At 38.6% G+C, this 18605-nt stretch overlaps 1 protein-coding gene across 1 annotated transcript in view; it reads right to left on the bottom strand.

The window, feature by feature from the left end:
- Nucleotides 1-10966, bottom strand: part of FGF10 (fibroblast growth factor 10) — a 97875-nt gene extending 86909 nt beyond the window's left edge. Inside the window, exon 1 of the mRNA XM_005694730.3 lies at nucleotides 9248-10966. Within this exon, the coding sequence (XP_005694787.1) occupies nucleotides 9248-9587 (340 nt within the window). The 5' untranslated portion in view covers nucleotides 9588-10966. The remainder of the gene's footprint in view (nucleotides 1-9247) is intronic.

The following is an 18605-nucleotide window of genomic DNA, read 5'->3' as shown; positions in this document are numbered from 1 at the left end:
CATTTCTGTTGAATGAATGAGTGATCGCATTTCATCTTTACTATGCAGAAAAGAGGTAGGTATTGTTACTACCCTTGTTCTACTGATAACAACTTGCCCAAGTGATACACTATTGTCTGGCAGTTTGGAGCCTCAAATGCACCCACTTCTGTGTCTACAAAGCTTACTTTTGATCCAGGCCCATAGCTGTAATCATTTTTAATCAAAGCCCACACTTTTAACCCCTCTACTCTTTTGCCTCTTTAACAGGAACTCAGATTTAGCCTTCCTTACTCTGATATCATGGCTGCGATTACTTCTGTGGGATTCCTTTTAGATCGCAGGTTCTCATTTCAGTTAATTTAACATCCAGTCGAATGCCAGGGATTGGGTTATATTTCCCTCACACCTTTCTTGTCATGTCAGCCCTTTTGCAGCGCTACTCATTAGCTTGATCTCCTTCCTGAGAGTTCAAAACCCTTGTCTTCATCACTCCAGCAAACCATCTCCTCTTCCTTTCACAGTCTGTGTCTAAATGCTCTATGGACTGTCTGCTTTTCCTCTGGCTTCTAACATTCTAATTTTATGTTCTTTACCATCCCTCTTGATTCAGCTTTAAAGCATTTATGTAGTGTCATTCACCAACTTCTTATGTAGTTTCATTCGTCAACTTCTTAATCTTAGGGATTAATATCCCTAGCACTTTTTCTTTTCATATTTCATATTTGAGGAATCACATCCTTCTACAGAGACATTCCAAAAAGTGCCCTAGAAATCTGGTAATCTGGCATGCTGCAGTTGATGGGGACCCAAAGAGTTGGACACGACTTAGCGACTGAACAACAACCTTGTTAATTACTGTTATTAATCACACTGTAAATATATCTCACTTCAAAACATAAATAGTATATAAATTAGTGTCATGTTTCCTCATGTTGCAGAATATTAATTTGTCTTTTAATAATTCTATCAGTAAATCAAATCTATTTGGGCTTTGGGAATCCATCTATCTACAGCTGCCTATCTATATAACTTGAAACTAATTGTAGAAAGAAGCTTGGCTTTTAATTATTATCATAGTAACAAATAAATCTAACATATGTAAATAGTCAGATTCTGCATATAATAAAAATAAATCTAATTCAGCAATCAGTGCCAAAAGTTCTTTCTTGAGAGAAGTATTTGAGTACACATATGCTATGAATTTAAATTTTAGCTCCTATCAGTTTCTCAGTATCTTTCTAATAGAGCTATGTGCATTTCTACATTTGGTCAACCCGAAATACAAATGCACATACATTTTACATTTTTCTTCTTTGATAACTAGTATTAAAATGAGAACATGGGTTTCATTTTAGAGAGCTACAATTGGCAGGGTTATACAGAGGCACTTTATAATTTAAGTAAAATTCTGGAATTTGGAAATATTGAAGACATCCCCAAGGGGCTTTCCAGATGACGCTAATGATAACGAACTGATTTGTCAATGCAGGAGATGCCAGAGATGCAAGTTCAATCCCTGGGTCGGAAAGATCTCCTGGAGGGAAAGCATGGCAACCCATTACAGTACTCTGGCCTGGAGAATCCGTAGAAAAGAGGAGCCTGGCGGGCTACAGTTAATAGGGTCACAGAGTCAGATACTACTGAAGCAATTTAGTACGCATGTATACACATAAAGACCTCCAAAACAGCATTCAACTTTTTGAAGTAAATGATGATTAAAATATAAGTAATATTTGATTTCCTAAATCATCTTTATTTTCTCTTATAGAAGTCCAGACAAAAGGAAAAAGTTCACAAAATTGACAAAGTATTTAGTAAATGTTGCATATACTAAGACAATTTTCAGAAGATAGGTAAAATGAACATGTAGGGAGTGTTACTGGAACAGAATATTTAACCTGAAGGGAAAATGCAGATTGATGACTTAGTAACCAGACAATTACCATCCATTCTCAGAAGTGGTTTGCTCACTTCACTAATGGCAAAGCTATAAGAAACTGGCCTGCATGCTGGGATAATGGAGAGTTTATTGGAGATTCAGTGAGGAGAGGCACCTGCTAGAGTATGTGGAGTTTGCATTGCTGAAGACTTTAATGCATAGAATATAAACTACATGTTTTGGATGTTATACATCCAAAAATGACTAGGCCACTGGCTCTAAACATAACACAGGATGCTAGGGAATGACGATGGATGACTTTCTCTTGCTTCAGTGAAAAATAAGGGGTTTAGAAACCAGGGAAAAAGGGGGAAAAAAGAAAACTAAAGAAGGAGGAGAAAATAGTGAAGTAGTGAAAGGATGATAATGCATCAAGGATTCACACTACTGATATTTCAGATATATAACTGCCTCAATATAGAAACATTAGAAAGCAGTTGATGGGCCTTGAATTGTAGACTCTATGAAAATGTCAAGTTATCTTCAAACAAGGGCAGTGCCTCAAAAACAAGTTAAGGATGAACTAACATACATTTATTAACATATTAATACATGTTGATTAGAAAACATGTCAACATAAGGTTCTTGAAAGAAAATAATAATGATCATAGAAAAATACCTGTTAAAAAATTCTTAGGTTTGCCATTATCATTATTTAATTAGAATTCATTTTTAAAGTTCTTAAATTTTGCTATTTAGAATTAAGTTCCAGTTAGCCCACACTATTCATAATTAAGTTGTAGCGAAATTATTAGGTTATATTTAGTTGACAGTTACTTGAAGTTGGGGATATATTGACTTAATCAATACTTTACCTCATCTATTATGGTTAGTTAAATGATTCATTAATATCTTAATGTCGTCGTTCATTGTAGGAAGCATGCTAAACATTTGAAAATTCCTCATTAATGATAACACACGTAGTGACAGATTAGATATAGGTAAAGGTAGACAGGTCTAGGTTGAAGAATTATTAGGTGAATTATAAAATGAGGCAATGCTTTACTGCCAGCACCATGAATCTATCAAATGGTAATTGGATGCACGTGTTAGCAGCAGTAAAAACTCACTGTCCAGTTGTCCACCTTACATGGGAATCTACTCTGAGTGTCGTGTTTGATTTATTGTCCCAATTAGAACATAGCGTTCAAAGAAAAGAACACAACTGACCTGATTTAAAAGGAAGGGGACCTTTAAAGCCATTATTTTGTGGGTGACCCAGCTCCCATTTAGATATCCGGGAACATTCTACTTGTGCAAAATCTGACTAAATCAATACTTGGTTTTAAACTAGTTCTGTAAAACATCAACACTTTTTGTTTATTAATTGGGTATCAGAGTGTCACTGGTGGCTTCCCAAGATGCTGGTATATATTCTTACACTGATTTTAAAGGCACGTTTCTAGGTTATCATTTGTTATAACTGATTGACTAGCACAGGTAGAAGTAACAGGCACTGACAAAAAAGAGTGCCGATTATGAAAAGCAAGTGCTTTTGGTATGCAAAGCCAAGCAACAAGCACCATTTTTCAAATGGCAAATGTAAATGATCTTAATACTTTGCAATATACATGAAAAATTAAGATACTTCTGCATAAAACAACTTAAGACAAAATGAGGTTCATTACTTTTCTAGATTGTAATAAAACAGTGTTAAAATTACAGTAACATAAATTGTATGCCCAATTTTACTGGAAAATTAAAGGAGAACTTTAATTTCTGGGAGGGAAATGCTAATATTTTACTTACATTAAGCAAACATCAACAATGAATCCTGACAAATGTTGGAATAGTAGTACTAAAAATGTCATCTGAATTACTCTTCATTGCTAAGTTCGTAGAATTAATATTAAGATAGATTAAAATCACTTTGAACTAATACACATGTATGACTCTTCCTTCTGAAGCATAATAAAGAAATATCATTTGTACTCAATTTTGGATAAGCATACAGACATTTAAGGCTTAGGAGAGATGGAGATATTCATACACAGCTCATGAACGTGAGGAATATTAGCTCCATTTCAAATGAGCCATCAACTTTTTTCCAACATTTTGGCTTGTGGAAAGTCAGACATTTGAATAATAAATGGGGTTTGCCTCTGAACATTAAGGTAATTGTATAGGAATTTAAAATGCCCATTCAGGCTCTACCATAAATTTATTAAAAATGAAGAAATCACCTGGATTGATGCTTTTCTCTCTAAATTGAGTAAAAAGTGCAGAGGAAAAATGCGTGCAGTAGGGTTTCTTTCACTGTATAAAACACAATTCTTCTTTTAAGTTCTGTGCTTAAACAATACATTGAAAAGACTTATTTTTAAAGAATGATACATACTTTTTTGGTACTAGATTACTAAACTACCCAAAAACCTAGAGATTGAGGTCTCTAAATTCTCAAACTCCTTTATTAGCATGTGATTTCTGCCAACTGTTCTCCTGAGTTTCTTCTAGTAGATGGTTATAAATTAGGTTTATAAAGAGGAAACTCTCTGTAATTGTGTATTTTTAATGGGCTTATGATAAATCCATCAAAGTGGAGGGTCCATATGGTAGGAATGCAGTAAAGGTAACAGGACAGTGTCATGTAAACATTAAATAGTGCCTTCCATCTTCATAAATCCTCAATCCTCACGATTAAATGCCACCAGTTGTAAATTATGCAACCAAATTTTAGAAAAAAACTACAACTTAAATAAGTTAGCAGTGGAAATCATAAGCTGTGTATGTTTTCTTCCCAGAAAACTGTTACATATTTATTAGGAGATAATATTCAAGTCCTTATTTTCCTCAAAATTGATATCCTTACCTTATTTAACTTCTTCCTAAAATAAGCAAGAACACTGGAGTGGGGTGCCATGCCCTTCTCCAGGGGATCTTTCCAAGCCAGGGATCGAACCCAGGTCTCCCGCATTGCAGGCGGATTCTTAACTGTTTGAGCCATTAGGAAAGCCTACAAAATAAGCTCTAATCCTGATTAAAAAGTCATAACATAAACCTTGATTGAGTATAGGGCAATAATCTATCATTTCTATGCGGTGAAGTACCTTTTGATTTGTAGTCATTTTAAAACTTTAGGTCTCTAAGATTTGCTCCTATTAGAGTCATACATCAGAAGTTTCTTCAACAGCCCAATTTCACACTTGTATTTACAATCACATTGTTTTATTACATGTGGAAACCATGAAACATTTGGTCCTCAGCTGTAAACTATTACTATATTTATGATATTCATGGATTTTTCTTAGTCATGTATTTCTAATGCCTTCTGTGAGATGGATGTATGTGTATATTGTGTGCCCTAAGCAATTATATTCTCAAACATAATATTAAAAGCGATATTTCACACAGAGAATGCACTACCATTGTCTGATACTATGTTGCCACCTGCAATGATAACTTTAACATAGTTCATTCTGCTCCACTGAAATTTTACATATCTTTCAATTTCCTTCTAATGAAAAACTGGTATACATGGCAAGAAGCAATTAAGGATATGGATAATTTGTTTTTCAGAGTTTCCTGTGGCATCTACTTCTGATATATCGACATCAAGGTTGCCAGTAGTAGAGAGGTAGAAGAAATGCCATAAATCCAAATCAACTTTGGCTTGAATCTGGCTCTGTCAGTTTCCAGTTGAATGGCTTTGGGCAATTTACTTTTCTTGAGGGTTAGTTTTCATATTTGAAAAATGAGGATTTATCTAAATCATAGAATGATTATGAGTGTCAAATGAGGTATATATTTAAGAAACAGGGCACAGCCTGCATACTCAGTGCACACTGATTTCTCTAATATCTTCCATACTCCTTTCCTGAAAGTACTAATTAGTGGTATGGCTTTCCATTTTGAAAATATCTATCTTCGACTGTCTCCAGTTTAGGGATGCATTTTCTTTTCACTAGACTCCTATTGTCTATAAGTGACAATCATGGGAGTAACCCACAGCTGTTTTACTCACATCCAGAAATAAGACCGTCAGTCCCAGTTGCAAGGGCACCTAACAGCTGTATCCAGCCTTTCTAGTAGGCCAGACCTGGAGCTGAGTGGTAATGTTTCAAGGGCAAAGCTCTAGATGTAAAGAATGATAAAACAAACCTAAATGAGCCTGAGCATATCTAGTGACAGATACACCACAGCTATTCTAAATTATTCAGGCTTTCTCAGACTTCTAGCAGGAGAAACATAATTCATCACTGTTCCCTTTATTCTGCTCTCACATAATGGCAAAGGAGCAAACAAAAATTACCCCACCACTAAAAAATTATAATAGTCACTTGAAATGGAGAAGAGTTTCTCTAGCATATGTATTATTTTTAGAACCATCCAATTTCTGGGAGCCAACTTTGGAAGTAGAAGCTAAAAATGATTTTGCAGTGCTAATGGGTGATTTCCTTACTTCTCTTTTGTTAGCATTTTGCTGGCAGAAAGCCAGTAAAACAGTCATCTAATTACTCAGGACATCACAAACATGTAGCCTGTGAGATAAGCTGTTACTGTATTTTAGCAGCAATAATACTAGGGTCAAAAGTAACAAAGAAAATTAAGCTTCAAATAATAATAAGCTTCAAATAAGCAAACCTTAAAAGAACAGCTTTGTACATTGAGAATAATTAATAACTTGTTTAGGAAAATGTTACTGAAATGTGGTTTTGGACAAGGAACATCAGAGGTTAGATACCCCAATATTTAACAGGCTACCATTTGGTGGGCTGGCTGGCTGATTACCCTGTAGGCATGGCAAAGTTTGGTCTCATGTAATTATGCAACATTTAGACAATATCTTAATGATACCATGTAGTTCAGCTGAATCAGTCCAGCTGGAAATTGTAGCAGCATTCTGATTACCCAGCCACATGTGAAATTAAAGCTTTTTCAACCTCTACTATTCACTTGTTATGTCTTGATACAGATGTTCTTGGAAAGCTTAAATTATTTATGGTTTGCCATTAACAGAGCAGGCTCCACCTCCTTTCATTTCAACCATTGATTAGGATTGCATTACTATATAAGATATTATAATTTTAACAAGGACTATCAGTTATAATTTGTCACATGGAAGATGTATTAGTGTACTTTAGACAAGGTGAATAATTTCCACTTGTTTTTATGTGATAAAAATCATATACTTTTCTCTTTGCAGATAATTCTTACTGTAAAAATATATTTTAATGTGCACCCTGGAAACCATCTTACTAAATGGTTAATCACACAGTGTACATTATTTTAGAAAATAGTAATTTAAGACACATAAATAAACTACTATAATTGGTCCTTACATCACATTATAAAGACACTTAAAATACAACAATAACATTGCTATTTGTAAAAAAGTTTTGCTCAAGAATAACACTCTGAAATTTTATTATATTTGAGTTATTTCCATGAAGTAAAAATACAAAGAAAAATTTCAGTCCCTGTCCCAGCTTACTCTTCAGTAAGTGTTGGACCACTTCTTCCCCATCATCCTACCTGGATGGTACCATAACTATTTTGTTTTAGAAGTGAATAAAAATACTAAAAATTCAAACCAATAACCTAATATCTATATATCATATCTAATAAATTCCTGTAACAAATTATAGCAAAAAGTGTCATCATAACTGACTTTATTTCAGTTATTTCTAATGAATAAAAACAGGAAAAATATAGCTAGGTAGTGGAGTACAGGTTCATCTCTGGTGATAACCATAAGATGGAATACTTTAAAACACTTATACAAATATTTTTATTACTTGTAAACATATTGCTAATTTTAGGACATGGAAGTAGCAGCTGAGGAGGAACATAAGTTAATTTTGAATGTGAGCCCACAAATAAGAAAACTAAGTCTTACTCTTATAAATCTTTATTTTAAAAAGATAATGCTAAGTTCTGGTTAACTGTCTTTCCCATTAATACCAGATACTTTCTGGGCTAAGGAATCTGAAATCTATGACTCTCATATTTAAGTTAGCTAGCAAATATTAATATATGCTTGGAATTCCCAAACAATTGACACAAAAAAGTCCCTTGAAAAGGTGACTTGGAAGCACCATGGAGATAATGCTAAATGGTCATTAAAGATGTTTAAAGTCATTGTCTACTGTCTTCAGTGTGCCATTACATAGCCTCCAGACCCTTTCAAATTGCAATCAATAGAGGATGAATAAGTCTCACCACTTGAAAGTAAGCAGGAAAGGAAGCCAACAGTGTAATCTGGCTTTGCTCGACTGATTCAAGAAGAGACACAATGTCCACCCCTCCTCTTCTAATTCTTTCTCCCCCTACCCAGCCCACATCCCTGCAAGAAAGAAAGAAGAGAAACAGCTAAGGAAGGAAAGAAAGAAAGAAGGAAGGAGAAAGGAAAAAGGCAAGAAATCAAAGGATGGGGGCATACTTTGTACCGAGGAGGAAACCTCATCCTATGGGATAAACTATAACCATGGAAACAGACTTATGACTTTTACTTTGAAAATGAAAGAATGACAATGAAATTTGTGTGAGGTCTGTGCGACTCCAGTCCCAGATGTTTATAGCACTGTAGTACTATGCCTCTGCAATATGAGAGGTTTCAGAAGAAACGAGTACAACAGGACACCACAACGCAGCGCATATGCTATTGACAATGCAGACATGAGCATCATGTTACCAAGAGAGAAGGCAGGCAGAAGACAAATAGCAGCGGTGGTGCCTGCAAAGCTAACTTCATGGACTGCAATCACTCAAACCAACAAGAGGGACCAGCGACAACAACAAAAAATCAAAACCAGAAAAATGTTTTCCTCCTGTCTACACTGGTGGTGGGGTAAAGAGATGGGGGTGGGGAGACAGTGAATTTGACTTTTCTCTCTTAAATAAAGTTCCCATAAAGTCCCTACAATTGACAGCGGATAATTATTTTCAGCTTGAGGAAACTGTCCTGAAACTCTTAATATGATTGCCAGCGAAAAGAACAAAATGGGTTTACTTGAGCCATTTCCAGAAGGGAGGGAAAGGAGACCTTGGGGTGAGGTGGGGAAGGACTATGGAGCAGAGAGAGGCATCTATGCACTGAGGGAACTCTTGGGCGCCCTGCGTGGTCCCGCGAGTGGCAAGCCAAGGAGACAGGGCAGATGCGGTGGCAAAGAGAGTGGGGGTGTTGAGGGAGCGCGCCGTGGGGAGGGCGTGCGAAGCACAATGTATACACGGGGCGGGGGGTGATTTAGTGTGAAAGTATTCCACTTAATCATTTTACAGGAGTTGGGGACGTAAATATTTAGCTGGCCACATCTGGAACAGATTTTACCCCCCTTGTGGGGTGGGGGTGGATAATTGGAAGGAGGGGAACACGCATTTGTTACTTACTGTACGGGCAGTTCTCCTTCTTGGTACCGCTGACCTTTCCGTTCTCAATCTTGAGAAAGTACTTGGTGAAAGAGAACAGCTTTCTCCAGCGGACATCTCCTTGGAGGTGATTGTAGCTCCGCACATGCCTCCCCGCACTGGAAGGCAAGGAGACGGACGAGGAGGACGAGGACGAGGAGGAAGAAGAGGAGTTGGTGGCCCCTGGTGACACCATGTCCTGATCGAGGGCTTGGCAGGTGACAGGGACGGAAGACACCAAGAAGAGCAACAAGAAGCAGCAGCAGCAGCCGGACAGGTGGGGAAAGGCTGAGGCACAATGTGTCAGAATCCATTTCCACATTGTACTGAAACTCTCGGCACTGGAAATTGTCTCATCAGAAGGAACATACTGGAAGGGTAAGACCTGGTGCGAGGCAAGGAGACAGCTGGAGGTGGCGGCCACTGGTTAGCTCCCTCTGGGCTCGGATCTGGCCAGAAGTGAAAGCACCAACATCCATAACTCCGCGGAAGGGCCGGCTGCCTCTCCTCGCTCCTTTCTCGGATCCGCCGCCGCGCGCGCCCTGGGTCTCCTGGTGAATGTGGACGTGGGTGGCCGCAGTAGCAGGAGCTGGTGGTGGTGGTGGTGGTGTGGGTCAGTCTCCCTCCTCACTCCCCCAGGAGTTTACTTTGTTCTCTTCTTCACTCCTTTCTTCACCATGTTAAATGCAGGGGGGAAAAAAAAGTCTGAAAAACAGATGACAGCACGGTGAACAAAACCCAAAAGGGTTGGGGTGGGAGGCTGGGGGAGCTATCTGCGCCCCGGCGCGGCTGGCAGTGTCTAGCCCCTCTCCGCACCAGCCCCTGTTCGCTAGCCAGCTCTGAAAGTGTGTCCCTCGGAGTTGTCAGAACCGGAGGCGGCTGCCGGGGTAGCCAGCCGTTGTTTTCTTCTCCCTGTTGCTTTCTCTTTTTGGTGGTGCCTGTTGATTTGAAGCCTCCAGAAAGTCACTTCTTGTTTGGGGTGGCGGGGGGGATGGCGGTTGGTGTTTTGTTTGGCCCTCTTTCCCTCCCCCCGCACCCCCCTTCCTTTGGAAAGCCCGCTTGTAAACAGGTTGAAGCCTGGAGTCTAAATGTCAGTGATTCTAAGCCAGAGGTGGGCTCTGCCTCCGCTGGTCAAACCTCATTTGCAGGGGTGGAGAAGCGGAGGTGGGGGGGGGGTAGGAGGGAGGGGGTCAAACGGCGGTGGGACATCTGAAACCCTCGGCTGCTGGGAACGCCAAGAAGAGGGAGGGGGAAGGGGCTGGGAGAGCGGGGGAGAGCAGGGGAGCCGGGAGAAGCGAGCGTGATGCCTTTGCCCGGAGCTTGGGGGCTGCGGGACCCTGCCCGGCCCCCGGGGCCGCCGCAGCCTGCAGCCTCCGCCAGCGCCTCCAGCTCGGGCTAATTGCAGCGAAAGCGTCCCTGTGCTCGGCGCGCGGGCGACCGGTGTGAGCTGTGTCCTCGCGCTTTCCGAATGTTGCTGCCTTCCAGTCTGAACCAGTCTCCTCTGGGGAGCCCCTTTCTCACTTGTTTTCCACCGTACGATTTTTTTTTTTTTTTCTTTTGGCAGTGAAGTACTTGAGAGCCACCTGGAGCCTGGTGCTTGGCTGACTTTTTTTTTTCCCCTCGCTCCCAGGAGGGGAGGGGTGAGGGAGAAAGCAGAAGATGCTGAGGATAAACCTTTTAAAGCAGCAGATTATAAACTGGTGGGGCAAGCAGAGAAAAGGAAGACATAATTCGCTTCCTTTCCTCCTCTTCTGCCAGCTTCCAAGGAGGTCTCTTGCTTTAATGAATCTCTGATTTCTCGCTTCCGTTGCTGAAGTAAAAAGTTCACACTTTGGCCCTCTCTGCCTTTTAAGCTCAGGGAGATTTATCACCACCCTTAAAAGTCACCCCTCTCAGCGCAAATGAAATCAGGAACCGAAATGACCGATTTCTAATTGCTCACAAGGGTCATTTACAGAAGAACGCGTGCACTTCAAAGCGAATTCGCCTTTATTGAGATTGCGAAGATTTAACCCTACGATTTGGCAGAATATTCTGTTTTGGTAGGCAATTTCCTTTGCACTTTGCCATGAAGGGGTATTTTTTTTTTTTTTCCTTCTGGCTTCAATTTTAATGTTTAAAAGGCTCTATTTTACAATAATACTGCACCACCAGTCACCCTCTTTTTTTTTTTTTTTTTCACTCACCACCGCAACTCCTTCATCGCTGACAGACTTGCTCATGTCTCAGGTACAGACGGAATCAAGTCCCAGACTAGGAAGCCTTTGCCAAGGATTAAGAGGCACAAAGAAGGAGATACTGTGATAATCCTTTCAAATCTGAGTGAGAATTCCTGGAGATTCTCTTCAAGAACGACTCTAAACTGGGGAGAGCTTGACCGGGAGGAGCCACTGAAGATAAATCATATAAAGTATTTATGTGAGGCAGTTGGACACATGAAATTGCCAATATTTTATGGTTTTTGACCTTCAGAAGTGGCAATTTCATATGGTTCAAACTAATTTTTAGGCAGTTATTTTAAGAGGGAGAATCACTTCAAGATGAACTTGGGGGTTTGACTTCTGAAACTGTAATTTGGAGAGAATTAATCAGGCGAGCTTGTGTATATACTACAAACCACAGCCCCTACAATGTGCGTTTGGTCTCGGTCTACACTGAACAGGAGCAAATGCAAAGGAAAAAAAAATCTAGCCTTGGAAATGGGATTTAGGTATATTGCAAATCATTGTTTGGTGACCTGATAAATGACTTTACACACATGCTCTTCTATTTTCCTGTGCATTCAGGGTCTTTGAAACAACATTTTAATACTAGAATCAGGATTTTAATTGCATTATTTAAAAAAAAAACACTACAATGCTTATTTAGAAGACTTTAACAATGTGGTTGACACAGTAGATTTTCATATTTAATATAATTAGCTCTGATTTCTGTAGCTCTTAATTAGAGAGTTAAGCAAGTAAACAGCCTGTATCAAACAGGTCTGGTTCTTTCATTAAAGCTTGGATATTAAAAAAAAAAAAAAAAAAAAGCTCATGGTACTAATTTCAATGTTCTAGTTCACAGTTTTATACCTGAGCTGAAAAAAATGCCTGAAAAAAAAAAGCCTAATGTTGCTGAGGAACTAGAGTTTCAGTTCAGTTGTTCAGCAGAATCCAAATGTTTGAATGCACAACTAATTAAAACTACACTTTTTTAACAGTTATGTTTGATGAAACCATACAATAAAGATCCTGCCATGAAAAGTTACAAAACACAGGAAGTTATTATTTTGAGGTTTCTCTACACTGGACATCAACAATATTGGTGCCAGCTTAAGAGCCTTTTTTTTGAAACTGACAATAGACATCTCTCCCCACCCCACCTCCAATCTCAAAATAGTCTCTGTGTCTCTCTGTCTCTTTCACACAGGCAGCACACATACAGACATCTTTCAACTTTCTTATCCAGGAGAAGAGGCTGTTCAAACCTTTAAGCTAGAACTTAGTGTTTTTATTCTGTCTTAAGTGGGAAAAACACATCTTGAAAACTCCGTCTTAAAACCTGGTTGCAGCAGGTGCAGTGTTTAAAAGTTCTAGAGCCCTTTCGCAGCTCTTCTGTACATCGTGATGACAGGAAGGGCATTTAGGAAACAGCCCAGAGGAAAAGCTGACATAGCTTTTTAGATTATATCTCATTCTTCTTTCTCTTTTCTGTACAGCCTTTCTTTTACAGCACAGTCGAATCCCTAAATACTCCACTGCTTTGCATTGTTAGGTCACCTCTTAGGTTAGCTGGAGAAAGCCTGAGAAAAGTTCCACAGGAAAGATGCACTATTTAACGGAATTCAATCTCTCCCAACAGATTTGAATCACTAACATAAATGTATGAATGTAGATTATATCTCTGTAATGAGGCCCGAATCATTCTCAGTTACTTCAAAGGACTGAAATTCTACCTTCCTTTTTTAGCATCAATAATCAGGTCTTAATGGATTCCTTTATTAATTGTTTCTCTGCAAGGATTGAAAAGGACAGTACAAGCTTCAGAATAGTGGTACCAACTAATTCTAAAAGGCTGTTTTTCTCTTTTTTCCAACCTCTGGAAGGCATGCTTTATTTCTGTGCCCTAAAAATATCCAGTAATGTTAAACTAAATCTTTATTGGGGGAAATAGATGTGGCCTTTTGTTAAACATGATGTCTTGAGAAATTATGGAGGCTTTTAAAAGCAAGACTATGGCAGCAGCCATTGAGGAATCCTAAAATGTGGTTACTTAACCTCAGAGAAGCAGCTTGTGTGTTTGCTTCCAGATCCTTCAGTAGCTATTCTGTTGACACAGTTTACATTTTAAGTGTGTATTTCCTGAATTCTTTATGTTGCCTGGCACTATCTGTGGTTCACTTACAAGATGTGTGTTCTATTATGTGTGATGTTATTGGCAATGTCAGTAAGCTGCTTCAAATAATACTAAGGCAGGTCAAAAGTCAGAAAGGCTGTTTTACAGAGTAGACATGTGCAGGCCTCATTTCTAAAGTCTGCCGTGCAGCCCTTATGAGTATGTGCTCCAGCCCATTTTTTCTTTTGGATACAGAAGATGCCAGTTTAAGGTATTACGGGGCTTGTGATCTCCTAGGTTGCAGCTAGAGATGGTGTAATAGTCATGATATTGGGGACAGATAAAATAGTGATATGTTGTTTTTAACTAGGAATTTCAGGTGAAAGGAAAAGAAGCCTTACCTCATGGAAAGTCATATAGTACTGCAGAACCAGTGGGACTCTTAGCAATGTTTGACTCTGATATTCATTTTATAGGTGAATGAACATTGATGCCCAAGTCACTTAGTGGTAGAACAGAGTTTGGAGCCCAGGTGCTAGGTTATGGGCTTTGTCCTAATTTTTTGGTAACACCTGTTTTGTCTATTTTCTCTTTCCTCCTCTCTGTTCTTCTTCTCCTTATCATTGACCACTCATCACTCTAATTTCTGAGATGCCAGCAAGGAAGTGATAAGAAGGACTAGGAGGCTTTACTTATGAAAAGCCAGTATTTCTTTGTTATAATAGATTAGCCAGAGAAAAATAATAAAATAGTTTAGTATTGAATTAAAGAATACCTGTTGTTTAGTCAAATAAATATTCATATATATATAGCTATATATATATATATATAGGCCAGGGGGCTATTTTATCTAAGTCTGTGAAATGAACACAAATGGAAAGCAATGTACATATATATTTCTAGAATATTCAAGGATATTTTAAAATATAAAATCTAAATCTATAAGTTATCTTCCAAAATATTTCAGCATCTTTTAGAAAAGTAGATTTATAATTTGATTTTGCTTTCTGTATTCTAATATTAAATTTCCAGAAAGCAGTATGATATTTCAAAGCATAGGTATTGGGTTAAACAATTTTTTTACAGTTTGAAACTAAGGTAGATTTCCTATTCCCTAGCTCAGTCTGCCGCCTATGGGGTCGCACAGAGTTGGAAGTGACTGAAGCGACTTAGCAGCAGCAGCAGCAGCAGCTTTCAAATAGACTTAATGATCTCTTATTGAGAATAAAAAAAATGGCCAAGATGGTAAAAAGGATCTTTAGAAGGAAAAAATATTCTATATAAGGATGTTTAAATCATATACTAAACCTCCCAAAATTCCTGGAAATTGAACTCTGCAGCTTGGCAGCAAATACAACAAACATATTTCCACCACGCTGCTGTCTCCTCCCAGCTGATGGTAAACAGAACCTTCCTTTGACAAAGCTGTGAAGTCTCTGCAAAGTTCTGTTTGTTTTCTGTGTTCTCAGCTGTCCTTTTGTCGAGCCATGCCTCTTTCCACTTCAAGCTCTCTAGGTTTCTTAGTCCTGTATCCTAGATCAAAGTCTTAACCATTCTGATTGCAGTCATTTATGTTTGGGAATCAATTGGCAGGCCATAGTGTTTTCTTTAAAGCTGCAGTGTTTTGTAACAACAGACATTTATAGTATCTTCATTTCTTCATTCTTTCACTAATTGGTTTTTATTCAACTGATGTTTATTGGTACCTAGTGTTTGCTGGCCGGATGGCACACATCCTACATGTTGCAGGATTTTGCCAATAAATTAGACAGAGCAGCTTACCTTGTGAAGAACATGAATGAATGATTGGATGAACGAATGATTTTAGGCACTTTTTTACTGGTGGACAAAACAGGGTTATTTTAGGACTCAGACAGCAAATGAAGAGAATGAAAAGAGAAAGAAGAGCCCCTGAAATTGCTTTCTGGTTGTTTTACTCCTTAAAAGAAGAGCCAAAGGAAACCCTAACCTGTATTCTCGACTTGATGGGAGAGCCAGGCTCCATCTTTGGCTGTTTTATGGTCCTGGCACAATCCCTCGCAGTGTCGCCTGCTCTCTGGGATTTTGGCTGAGTCCTTTCCACTAGCTAAACCCGACTCAATTTCCTTTCCTTCTGTCCTTAAACTCCTGGTTGTATATTTTGTGCTTTCTAGTGCATCATTTTAGTTACTTCCCAATAAGAGTTCCCTATTCTATCTGCTACCTTGTGTTCCTCACATTAAAATATGAAAAAAAAAAAAGTGAATGTGTGAAAGTGTTAGTCGGTCTGACTCTTTGTGACCCCATGGACTGTAGCTGGCCAGGTCCTCTGCCCATGGGATTTTCCAGGCAACCCATTGAAGTGGGTTACCATTTCCTCTTTCAGGGGATCTTCCTGACCCAGGGATCAAACACGCATTTCCTGTGTTGACAGGTGGATTCTTTATTATTGAATCACCTGGGAAATCCCACATTACCTCTGTAACTAGCTATTTTGTTCATATGGATCAGTCAGGGTAAATTTTGTGTCTTAATCAGGACACTGACTATGGTATAAATCTTCTGTAGTAAGTAACCAGTGCAGAATACTGTGGGTTTTATATATATGCAAACATCCATAGGGGACTGTAATTTAATACAAAGTATGTTGAGAAGCATTTGCTTGATGTGCTATATTTCTTGAGCTGTATGAAAAGTAATGAGACATGTGATCTGCCTTTAAGGGTAGCATCTAGTATTGAGTTTTGGTTGATTATTGCAGAAGTTTTTTGATTTGGTAAATGATTTTGAAGTTCAAAATTAAAGAGTAGAATGTTTTGGTTACCAAGTGTGCAATAAAATTGTTGTTGTTCAGTCCCTTAGTCGTGTCCCATTCTTTGCAACCCCATGGACTGTAGCACTCCAGGCCTCCCTATCCTTTACCATCTCCTGGAGTTTGCTCAAATTCATGTCCATTGAGTAGGTGATGCCATCTAACCATCTCTCCCGCATTGTCCCCTTCTCTTCCTGCCTTCAATCTTTCCCAGCACCAGGGTCTTTTCCAATGAGTTGGCTCTTCACATCAGGTGGCCAAAATGTTGGAGCTTCAGTATTGGAACTTTCACATAAATAACTTTAGAAAAGGAATTCAGTAAAGTATAAATTATGTAAATGATATGTATCTGTGGAAAGCTGTATTAAAAGATCTATATAAAATTAACTTTCTTCTTTTTAGTTTTGCTATGAAAATTTGAATGTTTTCTAATACAGATTTTTACTCAACTTTTAAATTATTAATTTTTGTGAGTAAATTTGTTGTACTGACTGACCTTTGCTTATGGTTTACTACAGAAAGGAAAGACGGGAAATTAGTATAATTGTTTTTTGGCCTACTTTGTTTTTATATAACGATAATTCTTTAAGAGTAGAGATAGGCAACCTTGAAAGATACAGTTGGGCATAAAAGCTGGGTATGGGAAAAAAACTTCCAATATAAAATACATATACAGATAATTTTGTGGGTTGATCACTGTTTACACAATTCCACAAATTTCACAGAAGTGTAACTTCTTAAAAAAATCAATATAGCCTAGATTTATGGAGCTCAGCTCAAGGATTTCTCTTTTATCCTCTCACCTTATCACCCTGCAAATGATAAAACTTTGAAACTTTATAGCTGGAAAAGACTTTAACTTCTTTAGGTCTTTGCCTTACAGATTAAAAAAAAATGAAGAAAAAAGAAGGCCTGAGATGATGAAGCAACCTGTCCAAGATGACAGTAATAAGCTAGTACATATGTTTGCTCCCTGGGCCGAGAAGATCCTTATAGAAGGAAATGGTAACCCCCTCTAGTATTCTTGTCTGGGGAATTCCATGGACAAAAGAGCCTGGTGGGCTACACTTGCAAAGTGTTTGGCACAATTGAGTGCATGCATGTGTGCATGCACACACACACACACACAGTTATACATTGAAGGTAGCAAATTGCAAGAATTTCAGCATTCACAGCCTTAACGGGTGTAATGCCCTTGCAGGAAGAATAAGGGCCCCTGCTGAGGCTGTGGAACGGCGAAGGAGAAAAGGAACATTTCAGAATCTCCAGGGCATTTAGCAAGTCCTTTGGAGAATTCTCAGATTTTATTCCAACGTGTGCCTTTAGAAAAGCATGCCCTTGTGGTTGAGAACATATGAGGTTACCTCTAAATTAAGAAAGCTTCTACATAAATCCTACCTAAGGGATAAACAGTTGGAATGAATTTCAAATTATGTCATTTTAAATTAATTTCTGCCTAAGAATCTATAAAGGCTTATTCTCATCTATGTCATTCTGGCTTTTATATTTCTATTGAGTTAATCATTGAGGAACCCCGTAGAAGAAATGGATAGCCATCATAGTCAACAAAAGAGTCTGAAATGCAGTACTTGGATGCAATCTCAAAAACGACAGAATGAGCTCTGTTTGTTTCCAAGGCAAACCATTTAATGTCACGGTAATCCAAGTCTATTCCCCAATCAGTAATCCTGAAGAAGCTGAAATTGAATGGTTATATGAAGACTTACAGGACCTTTTAGAACTAACACCCCAAAAGATGTCCTTTTTATTATAGGAGACTGGAATGCAAAAGTAGGACGTCAAGAAACACCTGGAGTAACAGGCGAATTTGGCCTTGGAATGCAGAATGAAGCAGGGCAAAGGCTAACAGAGTTCTGCCAAGAGAACGCACTGGTCATAGCAAACACCCTCTTCCAACAACACAAGAGAAGACTCTACACATGGACATCACCAGATGGTCAACACCGAAATCAGATTGATTATATTCTTTGCAGCCAAAGATGGAGAAGCTCTACACAGTCAGCAAAAACAAGACCGAAGCTGTCTGTGGCTCAGATCACAAACTCCTTATTGCCAAATTCAGACTGATATTGAAGAAAGAAGGGAAACCCACTAGACCATTCAGGTATGACCTGTATCAAATCCCTTATGACTATATTATGGAAGTGAGAAATAGATTTAAAGGCCTAGATCTGATAGATAGAGTGCCTGATGAACTATGGACAGAGGTCT

This window comes from Capra hircus, chromosome 20 (genome assembly GCF_001704415.2).
Source record: "Capra hircus breed San Clemente chromosome 20, ASM170441v1, whole genome shotgun sequence".
Classification (NCBI taxonomy): domain Eukaryota; kingdom Metazoa; phylum Chordata; class Mammalia; order Artiodactyla; family Bovidae; genus Capra; species Capra hircus.
The sequence above is the reverse complement of the archived record's forward strand: the minus strand, read 5'-3'. Positions and strand labels throughout refer to the sequence as shown.